Source organism: Enoplosus armatus, chromosome 4, assembly GCF_043641665.1.
Source record: "Enoplosus armatus isolate fEnoArm2 chromosome 4, fEnoArm2.hap1, whole genome shotgun sequence".
In the NCBI taxonomy this organism is placed as follows: Eukaryota; Metazoa; Chordata; class Actinopteri; order Centrarchiformes; family Enoplosidae; genus Enoplosus; species Enoplosus armatus.
In genome coordinates this window covers 9,169,024-9,196,462 of record NC_092183.1, presented here as the reverse complement: position 1 = coordinate 9,196,462, position 27,439 = coordinate 9,169,024, and the positions used below count along the sequence as shown (strand labels likewise).

At 42.8% G+C, this 27,439-nt stretch overlaps 1 protein-coding gene across 1 annotated transcript in view; it reads left to right on the top strand.

The window, feature by feature from the left end:
* Positions 1–27,439, top strand: part of sema6a (sema domain, transmembrane domain (TM), and cytoplasmic domain, (semaphorin) 6A) — a 102,736-nt gene that overhangs the window by 60,235 nt on the left and 15,062 nt on the right. The window contains exons 7-18 of the mRNA XM_070903637.1: positions 5,901–5,991; positions 7,354–7,473; positions 8,001–8,089; positions 10,819–11,036; positions 12,781–12,912; positions 14,913–15,068; positions 17,786–17,959; positions 19,685–19,825; positions 19,971–20,048; positions 25,110–25,168; positions 26,054–26,074; positions 26,287–26,307. Coding sequence (XP_070759738.1) covers positions 5,901–5,991; positions 7,354–7,473; positions 8,001–8,089; positions 10,819–11,036; positions 12,781–12,912; positions 14,913–15,068; positions 17,786–17,959; positions 19,685–19,825; positions 19,971–20,048; positions 25,110–25,168; positions 26,054–26,074; positions 26,287–26,307 — 1,300 coding nt within the window. The remainder of the gene's footprint in view (positions 1–5,900; positions 5,992–7,353; positions 7,474–8,000; positions 8,090–10,818; positions 11,037–12,780; positions 12,913–14,912; positions 15,069–17,785; positions 17,960–19,684; positions 19,826–19,970; positions 20,049–25,109; positions 25,169–26,053; positions 26,075–26,286; positions 26,308–27,439) is intronic.

Here is a 27,439-nt window from a genome sequence, read left to right as displayed (position 1 = left end):
CCCAATTTTTTCTGTCCCTAGTGACATAAATCTGATGTTTTTTGATGCCTTAGTGGGAGAAGTGAGCATTACATTGAGTAAATCTTAGCTCATTCACAAGACAATTTTCACTACTTCTGCAAGCTACAGGAGCTGGGCTGACCTGACAAGACATGCCACCAGAAAAAAATAATTGGTAATTACCAAAATTTGATCAAACCTCAAGGCACATACTATGCCTGAAATAGACTCAAAACTAACAAAAGTAGAGGGAATGTGATTTCATTCAAGCATCTGTAGTGGTTATATTGCAGAATAACTATGAGCTGTCACCCAGAGAAATCAGATATGAACAACCTTGTACAGGCCAGAAAGAAAGATGTAGGAACAATCAGACAGACAGGCAGACAGGAGGACAGACACAACGACTCAGCAGACGCTCTGTCCTGAAGGATGTTATTGTTTGGTTTGTTAGGATGTGATGCGATGGTCACAGCACACGGAGATGTTATCTAGGTGGCCTGTGGGGAAAACTCTTCTGCTTTGGTTCACTAGATCTGTTTACCAGAGAAACAAGGCATCTCCGCTCCGTTGCCTTTGTGGTTCAGCATGCCAAGCACACGGAGTGGACATCTTTCAATTCACTCACTCCTCCTGCAGGGAATGTGGAATTTATGTCTCCGCATTTATCAGGCGTGGTTAGCTTTTATAGGTCCTCCGGCTATGGTTTCAAGGTTTGTGTTTTAGCTGTTACTGCACTGATATTGCTGCTAGTCCGGTAGAGTTAAGAGGAAATTAAGTGTTCTAAAACACAGTAAGGCTTGGTAAAATGCATATGCACACATATGCTTGCCTGTGCTAACATAAAAATCAATGCATGATGCACATCAATTACTGTGCATGATGGACGATGTTAACCTAATCTCAAAATAAATGAGGAAGGGTTTTTAAGAAAAAGATCTAGTAATTGTGTGAGAAGTAACACATCTGTCCATAACAATACAATAAAGTACAATCATTTTATTCAAGTGTTCGTTAAAATATTTTCCCTTGTTTCAAATGTCCAATTAGCACTTGCATATTTTAGTGAGTCAGTTTAATGTGCTTGCAACTGCTCTTTCCCACTGACACTGTAATTATTTTAGTTGAGTACAATAGTCATTGTAGTCTAGAAATAACTGAATCAATATGCCATGACTAAATTCAGATTAAATATAAAGGCTGTCAAAAGAGTCAGATACTGAACAGCATGTAGAATGTTATAAAAATTACCACTGATCGCTTGCACACACACATGCAAATGCCTGGGCACATGTGTAGGGAAGAACAGAAGTGTGTATGCACCCATACAAATACTGACAACTGTGCAAACAGGCAAACATACAACACACACATTTTACAAAATCATCAGACACACACACACTGCACTGCTGGCAGGCTGGCAGACTCTCTGGGCAGATACCAGGCCTTTGATGGCGTGCTGGGTTCATCCACTCTGCTTGGTCAAAAGTGTGTGTATCTGTGTGTGTGTTTGTGGTTAAATCCACCTTGGCCACAGTTTTCCTCTCCATCTCCCCAGTGTGACAGCGCTGAAAAGAGCTTCTGTTTCGGGGCCAGCCTCATCCCACATTAATCAACAACGCTGCAAGGGCGAGCGGGAGGGAAGGCGGGATGGAGGGGGAGCAGAAGAGGAGGGAGACAGAGGGGGGGAAGACAGAGGGGGCAGGGAGGGCTCCCGCCCAAACCAGCAACACCCCACGCTGTCTTCTGTTCTAACACCTTTCCTGCCTGGTTACCTCTTTATTTTTACCTTTTTTTTTCTTTTCTTTTTTTTACAATTCTACCAATTTTCTCTCTTCATTAGCTTCTTCTCGTTATCCACCCTTCACCTGGTGTTGGTGGCGTCAACACACACACATGCATGCATACAGAAAAAACACAGACAGACACCTGGCACAGTCCTCTCCCTCGGCACCCCACAGCACCCATCTCCTTCTCTTCTTTTATTTATCCTCTCTCCCTCCTGCCCTCCTCCCTCTCTCCTCCTCTCCTGCCAGCCTTAATTCCTCTCCCCCTCCATTGCTCCCACCACTCCGCCATCTTTTCCCTCTGTTGCTTTCTCCCTCTGTCACTCCCTTGCTGTGTTGTAATAATAAACACCCCATCCAGCTGGGCTGATATATGACTGGAGTCAGTTTCATCGCCTGTTGCCGGGCGAAGCGGGGGGAATCAGTGGGGAGGCTTGGAGGCAGTGGGTCCCAGGTGATGTGTCCTCGACTTGATACTGGTGGATTGAGGTGTACTGGGAAATTTCATCTGTGCCAAGTCTTTGCATTTGAAATATGATTAATGCACACAGAGGAATTTATTGTAATCAACAAGGTGAAAATGCATCCACACAGAGCTTTCTATACTACAGCTTTTCCAGAAGCTGATTGATTGACATAATGTTCATGACAAAGACAATAGCATAGAGTGTAAAAGGTAATTAATGGTACATCAGTACACATAATTAATCAAATCATTGTCATATTTGAGCAATGTTTGTTCACCGTACTTGTTCTAAAAGATCAATCATTTTAGAAGTTGAAGGTTCAGATAAATGAGGTTCTTCCTCTGTTGGTTAAAATAACATATTTCTCTCAGCAGCTGCAAAGACTCCAGTTTCCTGCTCTAGCGTAAAAGGTGGTCAGGGGAAGGGTTCATCCTCCCAGGACTCAAAAACAGGTTGCAGAGAAATGGGCCATGACCATTAATCTCCCAGGGAGATGTGTCCTTGTTTGGTTTACACAACTGCTCCTGGCCCAGGTGTGAACTTGCGTACTTGACCTTTATAGATGGAGAAGGTTGTGCAGGTGGAAATATGGTTTGCATACAAAGAAAAGTGTGGGGACTCAACTCAGCTGCAAACTGTAGGACACCGACCTGAAAATGTATCAATATTTCAGGTTCCAGGATCTGTAAAAGAAAGATTTTCTTTCTTCTTTCTTTCTTTTCTTTCTCCTTTGTAAGGATTAATCGGTCAGTGGCCGCCCTTCCTGATAACAACAATTAGGACCAGATCATAAACCACAATCATGAACCAGGAAAATCTAACAGAAATTAGATTTGCAGAAGGAAGCAGAAAAAAATGCACTTCATCATTTTCATTCTATAAAACAAACAAGGAAACAGTTTCAAGTAAACAGTTAATAAGTGGGACACTGGCTGGGTCTACCCTAAGTTTGTCCTCTGTAAGATTTCACAAATCCCTCAGCAATGATAAATAAAGCTCATAAAGGAGTCATAAAAACAACAGAAGACACAGAAGCAGAACGTGTCCCTCACCCCGAGTACTGAAGCCGATGCTGAACCAATTATAACACTCCTGATGGGCATGTTTTAGATCTACATTGTATTTGTCTAATTAATTAGCATATAGCCTATGGAAAACGCCAATGAGCCGTTGTAGTAATGAATTCATCTAGATACACTGCACCCCGAGCCAAGGTTACTGTACATCCGTCTGCTACAGTAGATCCCTACAGAACAGTATGTTGTTAATGCAGCGCTGACGAAGTGTGACAGCCCTACTGTTCCCTTCCCATTACTTTGAATTGTGTTTCTACAAAGCTGAGGCACTTCTTTCTCTTTTGCAGCTAGAGTGGAGTTGACAGCATAATATGGTTTGCCTGGTAAACAAGGTAAAAAAATTCCATCTGGCTGCTTAAAAATCAAATTTCTTTATGGTAATGTTTAAAAATGTTGTGGTTCAGTGTGGCAGGTTTATGGATTGCTATTGCCCATTTTGAAAATACTGGATATTGCTTTGGACAAGGCTAACAGGAGCTAGTGAGCGCTTGGCTGTTGTTTCTCCGCACATGCCAACTTGACAGGAGACTGGAGCTGTACGTATATCTGCGGCCGGGCTGGGAGTGCCTTTCCTCTGTTCAAACGGCAGGAATAGATCAGTGACAGCCAGCCAAGCCCAGTAGACGGAGGTCACAGCCTCGGTGAAATCAACTGAGGCGACGGAGGGGTGGGGGGAGCTGCTGTGGCGTGAGAGATATGTGAGTGTGTGTTTGTGATGTGTCAGAGAAGGAGGGAGTGTTTGTGTTCGGTAGCTGACACAGAAGCTGCTGACGCTTCAAGCTTAACCGAGTTGCCCCGTCGCTCTGTACATCCAGACGCTGTGATTCAGTGGACGCACCTGACCTTCAGCTACTCACGTCCCTTATGATTAACTCTGCCTAATCTATAATTACGGTCTCTCCTGTCTAATAACAATATATATCTTCAAACCAGCTCGCCTCCATATATTATCCAACCATAATTTCTGAAGAAACAGAAGGAATGAGAAATCGAGAAATGTGCTGCTGGTAGTGGTTCTGTGTTTGTTGTAAAAGGTCACTTGTAATTTTCTCTGCCAAATCAGCCTCAACAATTTCTCTGGCAGGCTTTTCCAGCATTGCGCCGGAGTGTGTATGACCTTTTTAGTGGGCAAATGATAACCGTTTCCGCCGAGACAGGAATAGAAAACAAAATGACCTGTTTAGAGACCAGAAAGGGCGGCATAAGCAGTTTGCAGCCCTGGCAAGCTACGATCCTTCTTTGTCGAGAGAAAGGGAGAAAGTGATGAAGTGGAGTACGGGAGACATAGAAACAGAGATGGAGAAGAAAAATTACTATGTATTGTAGGCAAACAGTGTGTTCAGTAATCTTCCCTGACCTCAGCCTCTGGCCCGTGCAGTATGGCTTTTCTTCACTTCTCTCTTGTGTGTGTGTGTGTGTGTGTTTGTGGGTATCTCTGGTCTTTAGCCAGGGTAAGAGAGTGTCCTAAGGCGTGCTGGGGAAGACAAGCCAACCCCTGGTGGGATGATAATGACCTTTCACCCACATCTGATCGTCCGCCATGCACTGCCAATTGCACTGCAACCAAACTGGGCACAAAACAAGAAAATCTTGTCTAAATTCCAATTCACAGAGATCATCCCACTAAGTCCTAAACTAGACCAGTAGGGCTTCTTAAACAATGGACAAGGCCTCAAAATAGCTCAAGGAAATGGGGACTACTGAGTGACTGAATGACACAATTAGCTGTACGTTTGGATATACTTCACTCCCAGAGATAAGAAAAGAAAACTTTTATACAGTCTAGGTGCAGAATTAAAACTGCGATCGCTCCTGAAATATACCAAATCAGGGAACTTGCCCAAGGAAAAGCTCTTAGCATAAGACAAAGTTGAGGCTGCAAAACATAAAGTAATGACTACTGTATGATTTACTATTTAAAAACTACTGTGGTTTAGTAAAAATTTCTCACATTCCCCCGCTCAGGGCTGTGTGCTCACCCATTTTTCCTCTGCCCATTTATTTCTTCTTCACAGCAAAAGCAGAGACTTTAGAAATCAGGACAGGGGGAAAGCACTGCCATAAATGGGCTAAAGATCTGTCTTGAGGGTTGTTAAAACTCTTCTTTAACACCAGTACAGTTGAAGGATAAAGGATTGCAGGGGGAAGCAAACCACATCCACCCATACTGTGGAACATGCTGCTGTGGAAAATGTCAGTTTTTAATCTCCCTCCACGACAGTTTCCCAGATACTCCCAGATGGGCTGCTTTGACAACTCCCAGTAGGACACCAGAGTGGCATCCACGGGGTGTTAGTTTAGGTCAGAGTTAGATGGACACACTCCTGGGCTGGGCACCACTGCTATTTTGGACTATTTTATTATAACTCACACCATCTCTCTTCACTTTAACACAGTATTTTTGTAGTAGTGCCTTCAGATTGTCATTGTTTTGACATTTCTCATTTTCCTCTTCTAGATCTTTTCCTCCAAAGGGCACCAACACTTCCTGTCTTAGTTGTATTTCAAGTCCATTGTTTAGTTTGACAACACTACATTGTCTTGACCTTTCACCTCATTTGTGACCCTAGTTGGACACCCTGGAGGCCCTGGGAGAGGAGATCAGCGGGATGGCACGCTGCCCATATGACGCCAAGCACGCCAATGTTGCCCTCTTTGCTGGTAAGATTAAAATCATCTCTATATTTAAAATCAACAGTTTATTCATCTGTATTTTCAGTACTTGATTACGTTGATTAAGTCCTTTCCTGTCGCTTCACATGAGAGAAACTCTTCACAAACTTCCATTAGGTGGAAATAGATTAAGTATGTGTGATACTACCACTACTCAGTGACTGCCATGAGGCAAAAACATTCTTCCTAATTTTCTCCTATCTGCACTTATTAAACATTGGAACATGTTTGAGCTAGATGGGAAATTTGAGTCTATTTGAGCGAGGGGATTAGTTGCGGTTGTATTTAATATTGTTCTTAATACCCTGCGGTTTATTCTAATGGCAATGCTCTGACAACATGTCAAGAATGAAAGCCAATCTGTGTTACATGCACCAGAGCAGATCGTCGAACTCGAGGCCACAGTTGCTCTGCATCAGGAATTTGCTGCTTTTTAGAGCCCTTTGGAAACGCATCAATAGTACTGTGGTAACAGAAAAAAAACCCAGAATAATCTTTCTCTCGCTTTTATTGTACTCTTCTGTCGTCCTCTTTGTCTCTCGTTCACTTTCTTTCAAAATGCATGAGATCGAAAATAACTCACAAACGGATTGGACCGGAATGAGTCAGCTTTCCGTTGGCGGGGTGCGATTCTTCTGGTGCAACAGACCCGCAGGCTGCTAAAGACATCCAGTCCCCATTATTATTTGCTGTGAGCCGATTTATGGCAGTATTGATGAGCTGTCCCTGCCTGTTTAAAGCCGAGGAGGAGAGTAAACGCCTAGCTTGACCAGTTAATGTGTGGCAGAGCTGCTTGGAAGGAGCTGGAAGCACTGAGTAATCAAGAGGGTTCCTCTGACTGCCATCCTTTCAATTATGTAGTTTGAGTTTCCACTGTGGTTAAAGCCAAGGCAGGCTGAGGTCATGCTGGTGGTGGATTGTGTTCGTGAAGCATGTACGTGTACGTACGTGCACGTAAGACTGTGTGTGTGTGTGTGTGTGTGTGAGAATGCAGGGCTTCAGTGTTTGTTTGTGCTTCTGAAAGTGTGTTTGCGAGAGTGAGCAATTACAAATGTGCAACATGTTTAAGTGTGTGTACAGCCTGTTTGTTGTCTATCAGAGACTCTCTTTGGTTTGTGTGATTCATTCATTTTCCAGGTCTGAGCCATCTGAAACATGTTTGTGTATCCAGCCACAGAGAACAGGAATCTCTGAGTGGCTTTGTGTGTTTCTCTTTTGACTTGACCCTACTCTCCTCACCCTTTTCTCTTCCTTCATGGCTCTCTCCACCGCTCTCTCTTCATTCTTTGACTATCTCCATCTCCATCTCTCCTTCTCATTGCTCTTTCCCTCTCCATGTTCCCTCTCCAGATGGCAAGCTGTACTCGGCCACCGTAACAGACTTCCTTGCGATCGATGCGGTCATCTATCGTAGCCTAGGAGACAGCCCGACTCTGCGCACTGTCAAACACGACTCCAAATGGCTGAAAGGTGAGTGGGGGACACACAAACACATTCTCTGTGGTTGGAAAGCAACCAGGCTGACTGACAAGTTAGAAAACAAACTCGGGTTTCGACATGCATGCTTGACCATGTGTTTGTGCTTTTGTGATTTATGATTTGTGTGTGTATGTGTCTTTGTGCCTCTGTGTATGAGTCTAGGTATGAAGAGCAGGAGCACTTATGCTAATGCCACACGCTCTGTTTGACGCAGTACATTTTGCCAACCTGTTCTGGTAGAGTCGATGTAGCCAGGAAATTGCTCTGCCCCAGGGAGAAACAAGCACAAGTCCAGCCTGTCAAAACGCAATAGAGAGATCCCTCTTTCCTTGAATGCAAATTGTTTCGCTGATATGATGGATGATAGATTGAGGCACTCAAGGCTCACAGTCGGTGCTTTTTTGCATAATATGACAGATATTCTGGCTGTTTACTGTGAAATATGGTGTCAAAACTGTTTTGCCACGGCAAAAACGTCACTTTGACTCATATTTTATATATTTTTTTTCCTCCTGCAGAGCCGTACTTTGTCCAGGCAGTTGATTATGGAGACTTCATCTACTTCTTCTTTCGGGAAATTGCTATGGAGTACAACACAATGGGAAAGGTAAGCACAGCCTCTATTCTTCTTCTATTGTTTGAACACTAATCAGAGGTGACTTCCTATTTACCAGGAGAATCAGGAAGTGCCTGAGGAAACTAACAGGATATGGGTGTATCACATAACTGGAAGGAGGCTTTCAGGAGCTGTAAAGTAGCCAAGCATTTTTCAGTAAGAGATAAACACTGGGCAGGATGCAGGGCCTAAAATAGATCCAAAAAGAAAAATCTGTGGATGTCTGGAGATCCCATTTTGAAGTCTAAATATACCGCTTGAATTGCACGTCCGCATCCGTCCGGCAATGCTCCCATTTGACCTATCGTCTCAATGTTTCCCGTGAGGAATTCCACCCAAGTGTCTTCGAGAAATGAGACGGAGTACAGGAGGAAATATTGAAGAAGAAACAAGCTTTTCCTCAGGTTTTTACACAAGAGGGACAGTAACAGACATTTTTCTATTAATCCCCTCAATTCAGTTTTTTGGACCCTGCCCTCAGAGAGTTTAATTGGATACCAGGTGGAAGAAAATACGTTATGGAAATGAATCGCCCAATATGTATTTTTTCAGAATAAATGAAAGGAAAGACACAAGAGAGGAAAGAAAGAGAGGGGACGAGATGAGAACAGAGTGGAGGTAACGAGAAACACAGACATAATGGATTCGCTGCCAGAAGTGACAGGCATGTGTTATACAGAGCATGAATACAGATCAGGCCTCTCAATCTGCTGGGTGTTTTGAAAGCAATGTCGGTATAATTACGCATGTGGTGGTAGAACTGATGGTGCAGACAGCAATTTAACATTTAGCGAGTGATATCTCTTCATTATTATAAAGTAGATTGGCCTTCCATGACAATGTAATCAGTCGTTTGGGCTTTATAACAAATTGAAAATCTACGATGGCAGGTTTGTGTTTGCTTTCATGTTGGAGTGTTACATTGTTATCTGGAAAAAGCAAAAGGATAAATATTTCTTCACATAAGTGAATTAACGAGCCATGAGTGAGGTATTTCTTCTGTGTGAGTCATCTGTTCATTTGTACTCGTTAGTGCGTGTGTGTGTGTGTGTGTGTGTGTGTGTGTGTGTGTAGGTAACACACAGATAAGCTAGTGTTCAGCCATCTTTAGCGAAGAGAAACATGAGAAACTATAACGTTATATATAAAGCTGACATAATTCCACATTCAATTTGACAGTCTCACCTGTTCTGTGTAATAAGTTTTCTGTAATCTCAATGCTCTATAGTCTCACAGTGAACAGGCCCATGTCCTGTAGGTGTGTGTTTGTGTGCGTGTGTTTGAACGTGTGATTTCTGTGCTTTCGTGCATGCATTTTTTGGTTGTAATATATGCATGAGTAAGGGCGTGTTTATGTGTGGTTGTCTGTGTGTGTAGAGATCTGGTTTAAATGCATGTTCGCTCCCATTCACGCTGTTTACTTTAGGTTACAATTTCAGGTCAGGGTTAGATTTATTGCTGTTAAGTATAGTGTGACAACAACTAATTACAATACCGACTGCGCAATCTTACGGCAGAGTTGTAATTACAACGCCGGCTCCTATTTGAAGCTGTAGACTTTAAATTTTCTGTTGCCAGGTGCTGACTCTTTAACAGCATATCAAACACACCAATTTACTCTTCTGTGTCTTTAATTTGCTATAAAGTGATGAAACGTTGGATTAAGACACTGCGGTGTCTCCCAAAGATTTTTGTCATAACAGAGCCTAAAGTGTCTTCTTCTGGGAATCAAATTGAAACGTTTCTTGTCCTCTGACTTTGGAAACAGCCGTTGACAACACAACAAGCAGGAGTTTGCCCAGTTGTCATGGAAATGTTCAAACTTCCATTTTTTTCTGAGCACTTTAAGGACCAGTCCCTGCTGTAGTTTCAAGCAGCATGGCCCAGTCGTCCATGCTGCTTAAAACCTTAGCTTTTAAGCTGCATGGACGACTGGGTAATCTGCTAATGAAGATCATGTGATACAGTGTGATCAAAAGGCAGAGAACAAGGCCAGAACAGGTACTACATTGTGGTGAAAATGTTTTCTCAGTTTTTTTGCCTCGTAAAAAGGCAAAGTGCAAAGTAAAAGAGAGAGAAAAGAGTTAAGTGAGGGTAAAAACATATTTATACAGGAAATTATGGTCCAGTATGTTTTCTTACAATAAGAGGCCGTATTATTATTTCATATTCAAAAGATGATCACCAAATTGTTAATCAGTTTTGTTAAACCAGCCTGTGGTCTTAAAGGGGAATTTTACACATCAAAATCAGTTTACAGGTCTTGGGGAGTACTACTGCATATATAAAAAAAGTTGTATAAAGCCTTTTATGGCTCCAGAGGGAGCTACACGAAATATGATGAAGTGCCTCAGCGTCACTTGGCTCTGAAGACTACAAGTTTGAAAATGATAAAAATCTGGGAGTGTGAACTTAGAAAGAAATTAACTTACTAGACCTTTGTAGCCCGCATCTTATTTCTGCTTAAGGCTGGTGGCTCGAGGCTACATTAGCCGCTACTAGCACCTGAATCTCTGACTGAACTGCCGGCGGTCAAGTTGCAGGTAATGTGGGTATAGTGGGTAATGTAAGCCCCAGGTTTTGATACGTAAGAAGAATGCGTGGAATAAAAAAAGATGATCTCTGTTGCTAAACAGTTCAGTGACTGCAGAAGTGACAGAAGTGACCAATAAGTGAACTAATCACATGTAACCTTTCAACTGTCTGTGTGTCTCGGTCAGGTGGTGTTTCCCCGGGTGGCCAGGGTTTGTAAGAACGACCGAGGTGGCTCGCCCCGTGTCCTGGAGAAGCAGTGGACCTCATTTCTTAAGTCTCGCATGAACTGCTCCATCCCCGGTGACTCCCACTTCTACTTCAACATCCTGCAGGCTGTGACAGATGTCATCCACGTCAACGGGAGGGACGTCGTGATGGCAACCTTCTCCACACCTTACAACAGGTACCCTGGAGAACAGAAAACTAAATAAGTCATTGAAAAATCAACGCGTGTCGAACATAAATAGGTCTGAGGTTAGCAACTGTCATTTTATTCAGCTATCTTGTATTCCCTTGTCTGAAATGAGTTCACGTGTGTCAACAGCTGTTTTGCACTTTCCATTTATTAAACCGATGATCTTTCTCAGTTTGAAGTACTTGCCCTCAAAAAACAAATGCCCTCAATTCATCAAATTATGGCAGTCTGACCTTTATTAATGTTAGTAGCGTGTGCCCCCGCTGTGCCTCTTGGCAACATGTAATTCCTGAGACTACTGGGTCAACATTTACATCTTCTGTCAAAACTGTTTTGTTGCCCTTTTGACACGCAGGTGTTTAATCTTATTTTTCCCTTTTACAATTCATATTCAGAACTGCTTTCATATTCAGAGGCAGAGGGAGTTGTTATCTAAATTGAAAATTACCACAAAGCCATAGAGCTCGGCTGATAGCTCGCACATATTGTAATTTTCCATTTTATGGCTGCTTTTTAGCAGATAAGACAATTGCTTGTGACAATGCAATTGAGCATGGTTAATGGACATTAAAACCCAATGAAGCAGTGCCTCTGAAAATTTCTATAAGCGCCAGTTTTGATCCTGGCATTAATTTTCCATTTCATAGTCAGGGGGTGAAATTAGACAGAGCACATTCAGAGCGTAGGCAGCTCTCAGGGTTTGTGTCATTTAATTGTCTGTCTTGGGTGTCTGACTGGGTTGCCAGTCACTTGCTAACTGGCTGGCTGGCTCACCATCTATCTGCCTTGTTAACAGCTCGATATAAACAGACATACGACTGTTTAATTTTCTGTACATATCCAATACAGAGGGTAATTACTGTGATTTAGTAGCTAAGCCAAGAATCAACAGCTCTCTGACCTTGCTCTCTATAATACCACCCTTGTGTATGCTGTCTCCCCGATGTCTACATGAGTTTGACCCATGATGCAACGGCCAGAAAATCTGGCCAGCTGAGAGAGATTTCTCCTTAAAAGAAAGTCTGATAAAGAATAAACAATTCCTAGTTTCAATTCTAATTTATGAGAGCACGGAAAATAGAAAAGTGACTCAGCGATCTGCTACGCATTGATTCCACACAGACGGAAAGAAGCCAGTGGCTACACTGCTATCACAAGATGGCTGTTTTTCCCTTAAATGAATAATGGCAATACTAAGATAATCCGTTGTCCATATTTCTTGCCCAACAGTGGACTCGTGATGAACTTTGTTGCCCCGAGGCTTTTGGGGAAACCCAGTCTTGGAGGGAGGGGTTAAGGAATTTGTGTCCTCATGAGGCTTGGCAGGCACAAACACTCTAACTCATAAACTACTATATGCAATAACACTACAGTATATGCACTGATATAACAGCACTGACGCTGTAATCAATACAGAAATATGAGTAGTTGCTACTCGAAATAGAACAATTAATCATTTCTATTGAAAATAAGTGAGGGACGTGAGGATAAAGAACTTGACACCTCTTATTTTTCTAATATGGCAAAGCCTTGGCAACATGGCCAACTTGACTGTATCCCCCAGTGTAAACATGCAGCAGCTAAAATGAGCCATCCTCCTGGGATTTAACCCCTCTGAAAGGGGATTGTAAATCCATTTTTCTGTCTCCTGGTGACAGTCCAGACTTGGCAAGGTGTTCTTTGATATGTTCAGATTGTTTATGTGGGTTTTTTTTTTTTCTCGTTGTGGCAGTATTCCAGGCTCAGCAGTGTGTGCCTATGACATGGCGGAGGTGGCCAACACGTTCACAGGGCGTTTCAAAGAGCAGAAATCCCCAGACTCCACCTGGACGCCTTTTCCTGAAGAGAAGGTTCCCAAGCCAAGGTACAACAGCAGTTAATTAACCACAGCACGCACACACACACACACACACACACACACACACACACCCTTGCACACATGGGATTTAACACAGTCGCACACACATACAGTACATTCAGTCACTCTCTTCCTACCTTTCTTCTCACTCCTCTCGCTCTCTCTCTCTCTCCCTCACACACACACACACACACACACACACACACACAGGCTATGAAGCCCCCTGATCAATGCATAAGACTTGTTGAATAACGGTATGTTAATATCACCACATTTTTAACTCATGTTGCATCATTTTTCAATACATCTCTACTTGTTCTTTAGTAAAAGATTACACATCCTATGTCACATTGCGTCACGTCCACATACTTTATGCACAGGTACAGTCACACAGATACCACCTCTTCTCACAGTTGCACCCCTAACCCATTACCTCACCTCTCCCCCACACGCAGCTGCATCAAAGAAGCGCTCAGTATCAACAAATGAAGCATGAGATCATTTTACAGATGGCTGGCTAATTCCACAAATGCACCAGCCTGATCAATCTCCCATCTATTGCTTGCTAATTAGTGCGCAAAGAGCTGCTCTCCTATCCTCCAGAAAAAAAACAGATTTACTACAAAGATCTGGGCCACGATAATTGTTGGTACCCTGTGTGTGTGTGTGTGTGTGTTCCCATATGGCTAAGGAGGCGGTTCTTCACCAGCAGAGAGCCTGTGCTGTACTCTCTGTGCATTCATTTCTATATTAAGTGTGAATGTGTATATGCAAGTTTCCTCAATTAGCATGTAATTACTTGTTCATGCTCAACAAGGGCAGACGTTGCAAAGATCAGATACACCCACCGTTGTTTTCTGCAGCGATTGATGTGATTGATTTCATTTCCATACTCTGGTGCGTTCAGACCGTTTATCTGCAGGCAAACAGACGGAGAGTTGTTACAATGCCACCTAGGTCTGGCCCTGTAGCAGACTGTTCCTCCATGTGTTAGACTCTCGTACTGAATCATTTACAGGTTTTCGCATTAAGAGATGTCTGTTTGCATTCTGCCCTCCATATGCCTGCTGACATAAATGTAGCTATAACATAGAATGTTATAGAGCAACCTTTTTTAACATTAGCAGCAGCTGACTTGAACTCTTTTTCTGTACTTAATTTCAAAAAGGAGGACCTTGAATAGTTCAAAAAGCAGTTTTCAAATATGTTTTCTTTATAGATTTAATACAGTAGCACTTCACTTTCTCTTGCAGGATTTCATGTTTTTATAAAAACTAAATCAAACGGCATTTTTCTTTGAAATTCTGTCTTCTTCTTTTCGTTCATATAAACATGATCGAGATGGATAATAGAATGGCTGAATGGCTTTTCTTCATTATTGGATTCCATTTATTCTACTTTTACAAAAATGTATATAAAGAAGGGTTTTTCTTAGGAAGAGGAATATACATTTCTCTTGAGTACACACATATATCTTTTTTAGGGTTTGGTCCTTACATGTTGACAGTGTCAGGCATTCAGTGGCCAGCTGGCTAATATTTCTAGGACCTGGTGTGGATTATGTGGTGTGGCAGGGTATCAGAGACCACGCAGTAAAGGTTTTACAAGCTCTCAGAGGTGAGATGCCTGCAAAGGGGATATGCTATCAAAAGCAGCTTCTCTTTTACAAGCCGCTCACCAACTCCCTGTAAAAGGATCAGATAGATAGAATGTCTCAGTGCTTTACCTCGAGTCCAGAGAAAGCAAGACATCTTGTGTCCTCTGCTCTGATCAAAGGATCACTTGGAGTGAGAGTTTAGTGATTTAAGGTTACACTCTCATTGATTTTAGGGAAGTAGAACTTTCTGTTTTCTATTGGAGCTCTGGCCTGAAAAATTGCTCATTCCCCTCACAGTCAATGTAGCTGTTTTTCTTTTGTGCTTTCCCCTCCTTCTATTCACCATTTTTTCCTCTCTCCCATTATCCCTCCTCCTCATCCCCCTTCTCTTCCTCCTCTCCATTTGCAGGCCTGGCAACTGTGCCGGCACTCCATCCATGGAGAGGTACAAGGTATCCAATGAGTTCCCCGATGACACACTCAACTTCATCAAGATGCATCCTCTGATGGACGAGGCCGTGCCCTCCATTGCTAGCAGGCCCTGGTTCCTCAAGACCATGGTCCGGTAAGGATTACACACTCCAAAGGCCGTCGCCATCAGGGGTCCATGAGCCTCTTCAGCTCAGGACAATAATTATGTGAAGTGCTGCTCTGAGAGTCGAGCTCATTAAAACACAGTAGTACTCCACCACAGACCGGCCGCTGACCCATTTTCGCTGTAGTAGAGGAAACACAGATCTACACTATACTATCTCTCTCCCAGAGTGACCGCGCAGTGATGTGATGAAGAGAGAGTAAACAATTTCTCAGTGATGTTTGTCTTCATGCTGAAATGTGTTTGTTATGAGAGGTCGTCATGCAAACAGAGATTTCATATTTACACTTATAAGCCCCTATTAAGAACATGAATCCAGCTATGTTTAGTCTTTGTCGCAAACTTGCTTGCTTAAGACCTCTGAGGATATTTCAAAGAGAGGATACTGGAGTAAAACGTTTTTTTTTTTGTTCTGTGGTTGTTTTTTTTCCTGCGTTTCTGGAGTTGAGCCCATTTCCCAAAAGCCAGTGCACTGTGGCTGATGCCGTTTGATCATAAAGGTCTGTCTGGCTTTTAGCTCCACTACACACAGACATTTCAGCCAGCCTCTGGGGGAATACGACAGCACACCGCCATCCCATCGGCAAGGCAAAAGTAGCTGACAGAGCATTTGGTAAAAAGTAAGAAAATCTAGTTTTTAATTTGGACCTGGTTCTGATTTGCAGCTGCTCGCGATTAGGAGTGCGTGCCTTGACAAGCCTCAGCGGTGGTAACATCACTTTAAAAATGAGCTACAGAAAGACTTCTTCATAGGTTTTACAAATGATTTGCATCGTATCATATCTTGCTGCTACTTTGCTGAGGTCTGACCTACATACTGAGCTGGCTTAGTCAGAATATGAACATCTTTCATCAAGGTTATCCCATCAGCTCTCTCTGTATCATACAACCATATATTGAATAACAGTGTTTTTGTCTTCACATCATCAGCAATCAGGCTGTTTCATTTGATTTGAAATGACACCACAGTGAGCAGAGCCTTGCATGCAAGTCAGAGGCAGTAGTTAAAAGCATTATGTAAGCTTAAAAAGCATCATGAAGGCATATGGGGTGGAGGAGGAGTGAGGCCTTTTATGATATCTGTCTTAGGATGTCTGTCTCGATGTGGAATACTATTATTGAGTTGAAGTCAACTGGAAACAAAAGCACTAATAGGGTTTGATCCTTGTTACACCCTGGAGAGGACACCCCAATATCCTGCAAGAGCTTTTGCTGTAAATTTGAAAAAGCTTTTCTGTCCTTAAACTTGCTGTGCTGTGGCGGGGACCTCAGCTGGCTGGCCACAATGAATCAAATGGAGGGGGAAGACACTCTGAAGAATCCCCCTCTTGAGATTTGTATCCTGAATAGGCAAGACAGTGAATGTCTTAGTCCTTGAGATTGTATTATTTTGCTGAGACCAAATCCCATTGACACAGTCCTTGGAGCTCCTGTTTTGCTTGAATAGATCAAAACCACATTAGACCTTCAGATTGCTGTTATTGTTGATTGGATAAAGCCACTGACACGGAACATTTTAAGAGATATTTAAAGAAAACAGAAGGGGAGATGGGATAAGAGGATGTGGCCTTGTTTTTTAATGGGCTCTTGGTGTAAACTCTCTAGCTCTCTAGTAAGGTTAAATTTACATTTATCACACCCAAAATAAATTCTGGACCTTTTCACACATTTTCATATAAAGAACACTGGGTAAACCATTAATGAGGGTAAAAGTGGACTTCCTAGATTTCCGGATAAACTCTCATCTTTAATCTTTTAATCCCATCTCCTTCAATTAAAAGATCATGAAAACAAGCATTTGCATAATATACTGTGATGGGCAGATATGTACCTTTTTGATAACTTTTACGAGTTTCTTGGCCCTGAAAGTAAAAGAGATAGATACTGGCATCCGTGATGCAATGGAATCAGATGGTAAAAGTAAATAGCCTTAAGAGGTATTTCTGAAAACCTGTTCTTGTTATTTGATCAGTCTGAATTTTCCTTCTAACACCCACAAGCACAATAGGGCACGGATCCAAAACACACAGGTGTCTAATTTTCCAACTTGAATCTGTTTGGTATGTTTTGTTGTTTTTTTTTTGTTTTTTTTATAAATAATGAAATGAAAATTGATTTTTATGCACATCCACCTGCTGCTGACGGTGTGATCAGCAGCTGTCTTTTAGAAAGGAAAATAGAGCTTGCAACTGTTGTCTGTTGCTTGTGTAGTGTTTGTCTTTGAGGAGCCACCTGACGTGCCCTATGGCAATCTGATTGAGTTTCTAATGAAATAACAATCAGTTAATGAGATAATTAAGAATGTGTGTAATCTTCCCTGCTGTTCCTTATCCTCTTTTAGACATCTAAGGTGAATGATGGAAGGCACAACAATTGATTGACTGATTATATAATTATAATTTGGAAATTATATTCAGCTATCTATTTTGTTGTCCTTGCTTCTTTATTTTTTCTAGTTGCTAGTATCTTTTTTTTTTAATCAATGCAAATTTAATCTCAAGTTTTTGAATGTGGTCCAGTAGAAAGAGCAATGTACTGGGATAAAGTTCAAAACATGTACTTTGAATCCCTGCTGGTGTTCTTCATCACCATCTGTTGCTCTTCTAATGGGCAAAAGCTAGTTCCTCTCTTGGTGGGCAAGCTGACTAATTAATTGACTGATTGATTGGTTGATTTATTTATTCCAGGTATCGTCTGACACGCATCGTGGTGGACAATGAGGCGGGTCCCCATAAGAACCACACAGTGGTCTTCCTGGGATCTGAGAAAGGCATCATCCTCAAGTTCCTGGCCAACATGAACAACGGCTTCCTCAATGATAGCCTGTTTCTGGAGGAGCTCAACGTCTACAACCCTGACAAGTACGTAGGTCGGGGTGTACATGTGTATGTGTGAGAGAGAGATGGATAGAAATAGAGAAACACGTGGATACAGTTGCTACAAACAAAGGAAGGTTATTGCATATGTGTGTGTTATAGAGAGAGAGTATGTGTGTGTGAGATTCTCCATGTTTCCAACCATCTCCCGACTCAGCCAACCCACCAACCCACCAGCTCCATCAGTACCAGTCAGTTCCCCCAACCCAAGCTATGTAGTGAAGCCAGCCAGCCAGATGGCTACTCTATCATTTAAAAGAGTTTTATCAGGTTACACTCTGCCCAACCGCAGCTACTAAATTAAAGACATCGACCCCAAGGCTCTGGATAACGTAGCGCTGTGGTTCCCAACCGCAGCGGAGCCCAACTCCTCCAAAACGTTGGCTGATTAAAGGAAACACACACACTCACTCTCACACACCGAGGTCTGTGTTTGTCTTCAGAGACTCAGAGATCTCTCGCTAATACATTACACGGCTGTTGGTGCATGTATGGATGTGAGTGTGTTCACGGGGCGCGTGAGCTGGGCACGGCCGGGTGAGCGGGTTGAGCTTTGTTGTGTATTTGGAGTAGAAGTGAATAAGGAAAAATCAGCCACAGTATGACCCTGCCAAAGCAAATATTTAGTTGAGGGGTAATGGATGAGGGGGAACGAATGGCAGTACAGAGGAGGGAGGACCAGAACAGAGGAGAGGACCACAGAGGAGAGATGGAAAGAAGCAGAGTGGAGAATACGTTATTGTGTTAGACAGCCGAGAAGAAGAAGGGGAAGGAGAGCGAGGACTTGACAGGAGGGCTTTCAAGGTTACCACTGTTTGTTATCCAACACGCTGTGGCCATGTGACGAGCCGTATGGAGGGGATAAAAGGCAGGCACTGTCTTCTCTCCTCTCCCCTCGCTGTGTCTCCTTCTTGCCTCCTCCCTCTGTCTCCCTTCTCTCCTCTCCTCTGTCTCGATGGCTGTGGCCGAGCATTTGTCGGCTGCTGGCCATCTGGCTTTAGTCGCATACAGTAAGTGACTTTGCCCACCTGCTCCCCTGCCTGGCTGGCTGGATCAGCGCAGGCCCGATTGCCGTGCATTACCCAGTGTAGATGGACTCTAAGCCCTAATTGAGAGCGTTAATGCGGGACCAGAGCACTGCGAAGGGGAGATTAAATCCCAGGAGCTGGATGGCGGGATGGAGAGAGGAACGGATGGAGAGAAGGGATAGAAAGCTTGACACGCCCAGAGGGATTAGAGTGTGCTCCTGTGGGGCCGAGTAGACAAAGAAGACTAGCAGGGATGGAAGAATGGTGGAGTTGCGGGGGAGGGAGTTACGTTAATGTTTGTGGGTTTTACAGTTAAGTGCAGTGTTATTGCTGACTGCTCACAGTGCCCATCTGTCTGTTTATCTGTTGTATCTGTATCACCCCTTTCTTTATCTCTCTTTATCTCCCACTCTGTTCCTGACCCCATCTTCTCGAGTCCGGCATTATCTCTGTTCTCCCTGACCTCACAGTTTGTCTCGCTGCCACATCTTAATCTTCCTCTTTTTATCTCTTTAAATGAACTGTGAAATCTAATTTTATGAGCTCTAACATCTCTCCTCACCAACTTTTTTTTTTGAAGACTTTGTCCCTAAATAACATTTATCATTTATCAAGATAGTTGAAGGAAAGAGAATAATCCAGGTTTTATCCTCTCCTCTGTCTTCTTCTCCCTCTCCTCTAGGTGCAGTATAGATGGTGTGGAGGACAAGCGCATCATCGGCATGCAGATAGACGGCAAGAGTCACACTTTGTGGGTCGCTTTCACCTCCTGCGTGGTTAAAGTGCCGCTGTCTCGCTGTGAAAGACATGGAAGATGCAAGAAGTAAGTTTGATGCTTTCACATGAAATCGACGTTCATTCACAAACAGGATTCTTCCTGATAGGGCAAAATACTACCCCAGTATACAATATGATGAGGAGCTGATGGTGTGTGTGTGTGTGTGTGTGTGTGTGTGTGCCACATCCAGGTCTTGTATTGCCTCCAGAGACCCGTACTGTGGTTGGGTGTCCGAAGGAGCCTGCAGACAGGTGGTTGGCAACATCAAGTAAGTAACAATCACAATTGGCTTTTTTCACAGACAGAGACATTTTGACTTGTCACAGTAGGAAAAGCACAGGTGTAAATAATAAAACTTTCCATTTAGCTGCTTCAGTTTCAGGGTCCTGGCATTGTACATGGCTTACAGGGAATACTTGAATAGAGCAGAGCCATTGTTAGTGTTATTAGTAACACATGTGCTTTTCCTTCAAAGAATCAAAACGTCTGCTGCCTGCAATCTATAAGAGTTCTTTGTGTGTTCAGTGTCCCATTCATTTTCTGCAAAGACAATGTTAGGTGACTGGCAGTCAGGGAACTTTTAAGGCTTGGATGGGCATGAAACTAGGGAGAGTTTCATGCCCTTGATTAATCACCAGTAATCAAGATGAGCAACTGCATTTGAAAATATCTAGTTATTTGAATTAAGACGTCAGAGGTACAAACCTGTATACATAAAAGTGTAAGGAGACAAGTCAATTAAGACTCCAAATGAGCTTTTTTTGTATGAAACATTCAATCAATGATCTTAAAATTCTGTTGCATTTGCTGCTGAATTAAAGATTACACTTTTTAGAAACCTGATAATACGTTCAGCAGTTTAAATCACTTTCAGACTTGGCAACCATTTTGTGTTGTGTGTTTGCTACAGCTCTGGCTTGTGCCCTTGACTGGCTTCTTTTGGCCATATGATGATCCAGACAGAATAAAATGTGTTTTTTTCTTTTCAGAAAATAAAGAACAAAGTTGCAGTAATTTAAACTGTTGGCCGCAACATTAGCCTTTAATATTGTTTAATTATCCAGGAGACTCCAGTGCTTCTATGTTTGGGAACATTAAGGATTTCGTCCAGAGAAAAGTTTGAAATGGGATTTTAAAGTATAGAAAAAGAATTTCATCTCCTCCCACTTTACAACTCTATATTACTTTCTTAATTCTTAATTCTTTCTTAATTTCTTTGAAATCTGTGGAGTTGAGCCCTTTTTACATTATGTCACTTTTAAAATCAATGTTCAAGTCCATTGAAGCCTTAATAAGAAGAAGCATTAATAGTGAAAGATCATCCATTACAGTTACAACACAGCCAACATGTAAAAGTTGTGTTGGTTACATATGTACAGCTGAGAGAAGTAATTAAAATGATGCTGGTGATCTTTAAAAGCCGCGGACACATGTGTTTGCCAAGCAACTTTCATAAAACAGTATCCCACCTTCTTTGTCATGCCTGGTGGCATTTCTCTTTCGATTTGTCGTGTCTGTGATCTTTCTAATTTTATGGTGTGTAAGTGCAATTTCCTCCAGCTGAAAGGGCTATTGGAAGGATGAATGGAAGGAAAGTGTTGTTTGCCCCAGGCTCAGGGTTGGGTACGCAGGGCTGGGGAAAGCTTGATGGTCGCGGTAACTATAATTTGTGGCTGCAATTATGACACAGAACGAGATTATGCTTTCTGAACTAACATCATATGGAGTTTTGTGGTGGGAAAAAACATTTTACCGATGAAGTCATAACAAAAGGACCAGTGCTCCAGTGGCTATTTGACGCTGAATGAATTTGATCCCCCTGCTGCAAAATGATTGGTCTGGCATGCCAATATACCAAAGGCACACGTACCCACAAGCACACACACACACACACACACACACACAGAAAAAAACCCAAAAAAACACGCAGCCCATCCTATTATTATTCCGTAAAGCTGCAGTGGGTTGTTCTGATTGAGTTTCCACTTTGGAGCAGGAGCCGACACAGAGGCATTAAGAGGGCAGATGACCTCGCTCCTTTACTGTACAATATTGAAGTGGGGGGGGGGGGTAGGCCCGGTAGGATCTGTTGGTCCCTGGTGAGCTATTCAAAGCATTTGCCAGGTTGGACAGAAGGATGGATGAAACGAGGGAGGGGAAAGTCAGAGGCATTTTGGTGTTAAATAAAAAAAGGTTCGCTCATACAAACAAGTCCCTGCAGAGAAGAGACTTCTATTTCTTTATATCAGTCTCCCTTTCTTACTTTTTCTTTTCCTCATTAAAATAAAAACCCTGTTGCAGAATCATCTCTCCCTATTTCTTTGTCTGTCTATTTGACTACATAACCTGCAACCTATCTTTCTCATTACCTGTGTATGCCCATCCCTGTCTGTGTATCTATTTTTATCCATCTTTCTTTTTCTGGCTTTCCTCTGACATAGTCTTTCTCTCTTGCATGCCTCCCCTCCTTTCTTCTTCCATCTGGCCTCAGCTCTTATGTGCCAGCTTTCCCATGTGGAGTTATGCCACTCATACCTACTGCCTATGTACAGCTTGCACTCTGGTCTCCTGCAATATGGTCCCCAGTCACCCCCTGTTCATGCATATGATTCTGTATGGTTGTTATTATGTAAACTAGGTACATGAGTGGGTTTCACTGACAGCAGATCAGCATATTAATAGTTATTAATTATAATAATTGTTAATTATTTAAGTCATTGTCACAGCCACCAACCCTGACTCTTCTCTGGATCAGGGGTGGGGTCTTACACTAATTAAATCTGCACACATACTGACTTACTACCTGGTGAAACCCTGATTAATAAAGTCTGACTTTATTACTTTTTAAATCAAAGCCATGAATCAAAATGAATGGGTGAAACATTATGCATACTTACTTTACACTGTATGTACAGTATATTAAGTCCCTCGTCGCCCATTCACTTGTGATATGCATAATTAATGCTATTGTGCCTGACCTGCATTTCAGTCCCCTCACATCTCCACACATCTCACATAATAATCACATCTGATGCAACATAATATAGAAAAGTGGCCCTTAGCTGTCTCCAGTTATGTACAGTGTAGTTGGAATCAGATTTAAATATGCATAATGCAGTTGCAGTGGGATCTCAACCCTGAGATGAACCGTCTGTAGTGACACATTCGAACACACTGCACTTCACTGTTGCTATAATGCAGCCGCTATGGGACCTGAACCCTTTAACTGAGGGTTCACACTCTGGTTCGTTCACTTTCACATGTGCCAAGCAAGGCCCAGACATTGCAGCTGTAGTGTGACTACTCATTGTTAATTCATCTCGAGACCAATGGGATTTAAACCTTGTAATCTTCATCTCAACACAGTTTCACCACAGTATGTAATGTTATTATCAACCATGGAAACCATGACCACAAGGTTGCCAGTGTTTTGGTCTTGTCAAAGAAGCCAAACAACATTTCATGGCAGGGCGGGACGAGGTGAGGACGTCCGGCAGATACCAGCAGCGCTTGCACGGCATTTGTGCTTAGACAGGTCAATTGTGCAACTCTGCGTCTGCTTTGTGATTACGACTGTTTATGATAAGCAAATCAGATAAGCTGATTAAATGTACCCCCAGATATGAAAAGAGGATGCCGCTGTTGTTGTTTGTGCGGCTGTTATTGTTGTTGCTTTTGAAGGGAAATTGGTTATCAAGAGGGTAAAATTTACCATCTCCATCACAATTAAGGTTCTGTCAAACTGGAGGAACAGATGAATATTAAATTAATGCATGAAAACTTTCAATCATCTCCAACATATAAATATACATGAAGTAGTGACTTTGACTTTGCTCCTGATTTGAGAATAGTACAGCAGAAATCCTCCCAAAATCTCCTGTACTTGTCCTTGTTTTCAGGTTCACGCTCTCGACTCTGATCAGGGGATAAGGGGCGGGTGATGCTGTTTTGGAAAATCATTCTTCATGCTATAATTGTGACCAGTGGAGGGTGAGGAAGATGAGAGGCGGGTGGACAGGCAGGAGGAGGAGGAGTGGCGAGGGGGCGGGGGGCTGAGGAGGACTGTGAAAAGCTGTCATGCGTGACTGTGATCCTGGTTGACAGTTGGTCCGCTCTGTTTCACAGATCTCCTTACTGCCTGCGTGGTGGTCTTTCAGGAAGAAAACAGGTCTCAGTGCAGATTGCATCAGAAAATAACATCTCCAAAACTCTCTCTCCCTCCTCTTTCTCCCTCTGTGTCATATGATGGCCCTCAAGCATGGTTACCCCTCGCTGCCCTGGTCTTGGCCCATGTGATTGGGACTACAGCCTCATATCTCCACTGAACCTAGATGATGTCAGATACTAAAAAACAGGAGAAAGGATTGAACAAAGTGAAGTTCTCATAAAAACTGCTTCATGCTTTTGTACATTTCTTCCATCTTTTTTAAAGGAATGGTTCAACATTTTGGGAAATACACTTATTTGCTTTCTTGCCAAGAGTGATGAGAGATGAGAAGACCAACACCACTTTCATGTCTGTTCAGTAAATATGAAGCTGAAGCCAGCAGCAGGTTAGCTTAGCTTAGCATAAAGAATGGAAACGGAGGGAAACATCTAGCCTGGCTCTGTCAAACTGTAACAAAATCTCTAAATCTGCCTCTGAAGCTGACTAATTAATATGTTATGTCTTGTTTAATTTTACAGGGGGGGTTTGTGCCTGACTATTTCTTGGCCGGGACCAGTAACTTTCCAGAGAGTATCCGCTGGTTTCCTGGCAACTGCTCAGAGCCAAGTAGTGGTCCAGCACATAACCCCCATTTTTACACATTTTGTACAGATTAAACAAACAAAGTGTAACCTGTTAATTAATGAGTTTTAGAGTTGTTGGTGGGTGGATTTTGTTACATTTTGACAGAGCCTTTGTCCTAAGCTAAGCTAACTGCCGTCTACTCTCCCTGCAAGAAAGCAATTAAGCCTGTTTCCCCAAAATGTCTAACTACTCCTTTAAAGCTGTACAACGTAAGACAACAGTTTTTTATTACAGTCAAATAAAATATGAATCTATTTATATCAACACTACTGGCAATGAGTCCCGTGCCAGCTATGGATTTACGAGCCTGCCAGCATTCATCATAACCACTGATTTTAGGCCTCCAGGGCACCTGCTAGGTGTTCTTTGATTTGGTTCCAGTATAGGGCTTTCTGCAGCCTACACTGTGTGCAAGCATAGGGTACGCTGTGTTTTTGTTGTAGCTTTCCTATAGCTTTGTTACTTTGTTAGGTGTGGCGAGCCTGCATGGCCTGGCCTGTTTTCCGCTGCTGACCATGATGTCTCTGTTCCCCGCAGATCAGCCTTTGAGCAGGACGTGGAGCGTGGTAACACAGATGGCCTGGGAGACTGCCAAAGTAAGCAGGCCCTCTTCACTCTTATCTTTCCTCCTCTTTTCTAAACCCCCCCTACCATTCCTCTCTTCTCTGTTAACTCAGTCTCCCTCTTCTCTCGGCCCTCCGTTTCCTTCTTCTCTGCTGTCACCTTTTTTTCCCCCCGTCTGTTCCGCCCTCACAATCCTCTCTTTCAGCCTCTTCCATCCATCTGTCCCTTTTGCTCTCACCCTCTTCTGTCCTTCTCCCGCTGTTTCTCTGGTCCCCCGGTCAATAGAGTGTTGTGTCCACTTGGGCAAAAGACTGGGTTCCTTCTTGCAAATCGCAGCAAAAACACAACACAAACATTCAGCGACACACAGGGAAGGGATTTTACTTGTGAGCGGTTACAGGGCTCATTTTGAAACACAAGCACAAAGACAGGGCTCTCAACCCAGTCAGCCTCAGAAGTCTTGAAAGGTCTCTTTTACTCTACAACACAGCAAATGGCACATATGGAGAATGTATATTTGATCTTTTCATGTCCAGAGTAACTGTTTGGATTCAAATGTGATACTCTGTTGATATTCTGCTGTGCTGCTCGGTTTGCAAGAGAAACTTCAAAACAATTTGACTTTCCCCTCATCTTAGTCCATTTCATCTCAATTTCCACTATTTACTCAGAGTAAATGAAGGCGGCATTTTCCCTTCAATTTTATCAGTATGTTTAGTCAAGGGAAGCCATGGCGTTGGACCTTCATTAGCTGTAGAAGCCATAGATCTCCTCTGATTAAAAGTTAGGAGAATATTGAGCCACCAGTCGATTCTGAATTACTTTAAAAGTCATGGCTTTTGATCATGTTAAAGCATAAGCTCTCTTTACTGCAAGCAATAACACGTTTCCCCTCATTTCTTTTCTTCTTCCTCCAGACACCTTTGTGGCGCTGAACGGTAAGTATCCTGCATATACTGTAGAGGCAATCAAATAAAAGACAGGAGCTGCATTTCATCTCCCCTGACTCTTTAACTTCAACCACACCTCTTCGTCTAGTCAATCAATCATTCCCTCTCAAGCTAATGAAAACTCCTCCCACATGTGTAAAGACGGGTTATTAATGACTTGAGGTTTTAACTGAATTCATTTCATTGCTTCTTTTTGATAGACAATCCTTCCAGTTACGAAGGTAATGAAACATTACAGCACGGTCGGTCAATTTCACTTCTCGTCGTATTTCCCCTCATCCATCCCCTTTGCTGTTTAGAATAAAGGACGTAGAATTAGAAATCACAAATGTAGAATTAAAAATCTTTCATGCTGATTCTGATCCTATTAGTTCTATTAGACCTCCTCCACCTCGTTGTTCCCGCTGCCCCTTCTTCTTCATCCCCTGTGCAATATCATCGATTAGCCCTGACCTTTGCTTTGCTAATTGGATGTATCTGGTTGTTGGTGGTTTGAGGCCTTGATGGTGAAGAAATGCCTCAGTGTGCACATTAAACAGGACATGTGTCGACAGAGGGAGAGAGGGAGAGAGAGAGATTAAAATGGCCTGTTTAGCATAAGGAAAGATCCGATTTGTCAACTGCCACCAAGCATGTGCAAACTCTGCACACTCAAATTCAAAAAGGGTAATGTAAACATGCACGTACATACACACATTTTTAGTGCTGGCTTCTTCCTGCAAATACGTTCACTCACCTGAGCACACACAACAATATCACAATCAAACTTCACTGCTGGCTGATTTTCATCACTCGAGTCTTTTTAAAGAATGATAAACAGATGTGATTAGCTCTCAGCAAAGTCGCTCTTATCCATAGCACCCACACCTACACTCACATCTACCTGTTTTTTTTATCTAATCGGAGGACACATTAGTTTGGTTTCGGTGAATCGCTCTCTCTCTCTCTCTCTCTCTCTCTCTCTCTCACACACACACATACCTCGCAGCTGCCAGATCAAAACAGTCAGATCCATACAGACCGACAAGAATAGATATTTTGAAGTCGTTCCAGAAAGCCCAGCCCCCCCCCCATGTCTGTACCCCCACTGTGATTCTCCCTCCTTTTGGAGATCTAGGGTCAGAAAAGGCATCTGTGTTGGTGTGCACCCCTATAGTGCTGAATATGCTCCCACAGGCTTGGCTCTGTGTTTCCAGGCGCACGCACACACGCACATATGCACACACACACACACACACACACACACACACACACACACACACACACACACACACACACACACACACACTCACACACACACACACACACACAGACAACACCCAGTTTACAACCCCCAAACAAAGTCTCAGCCGT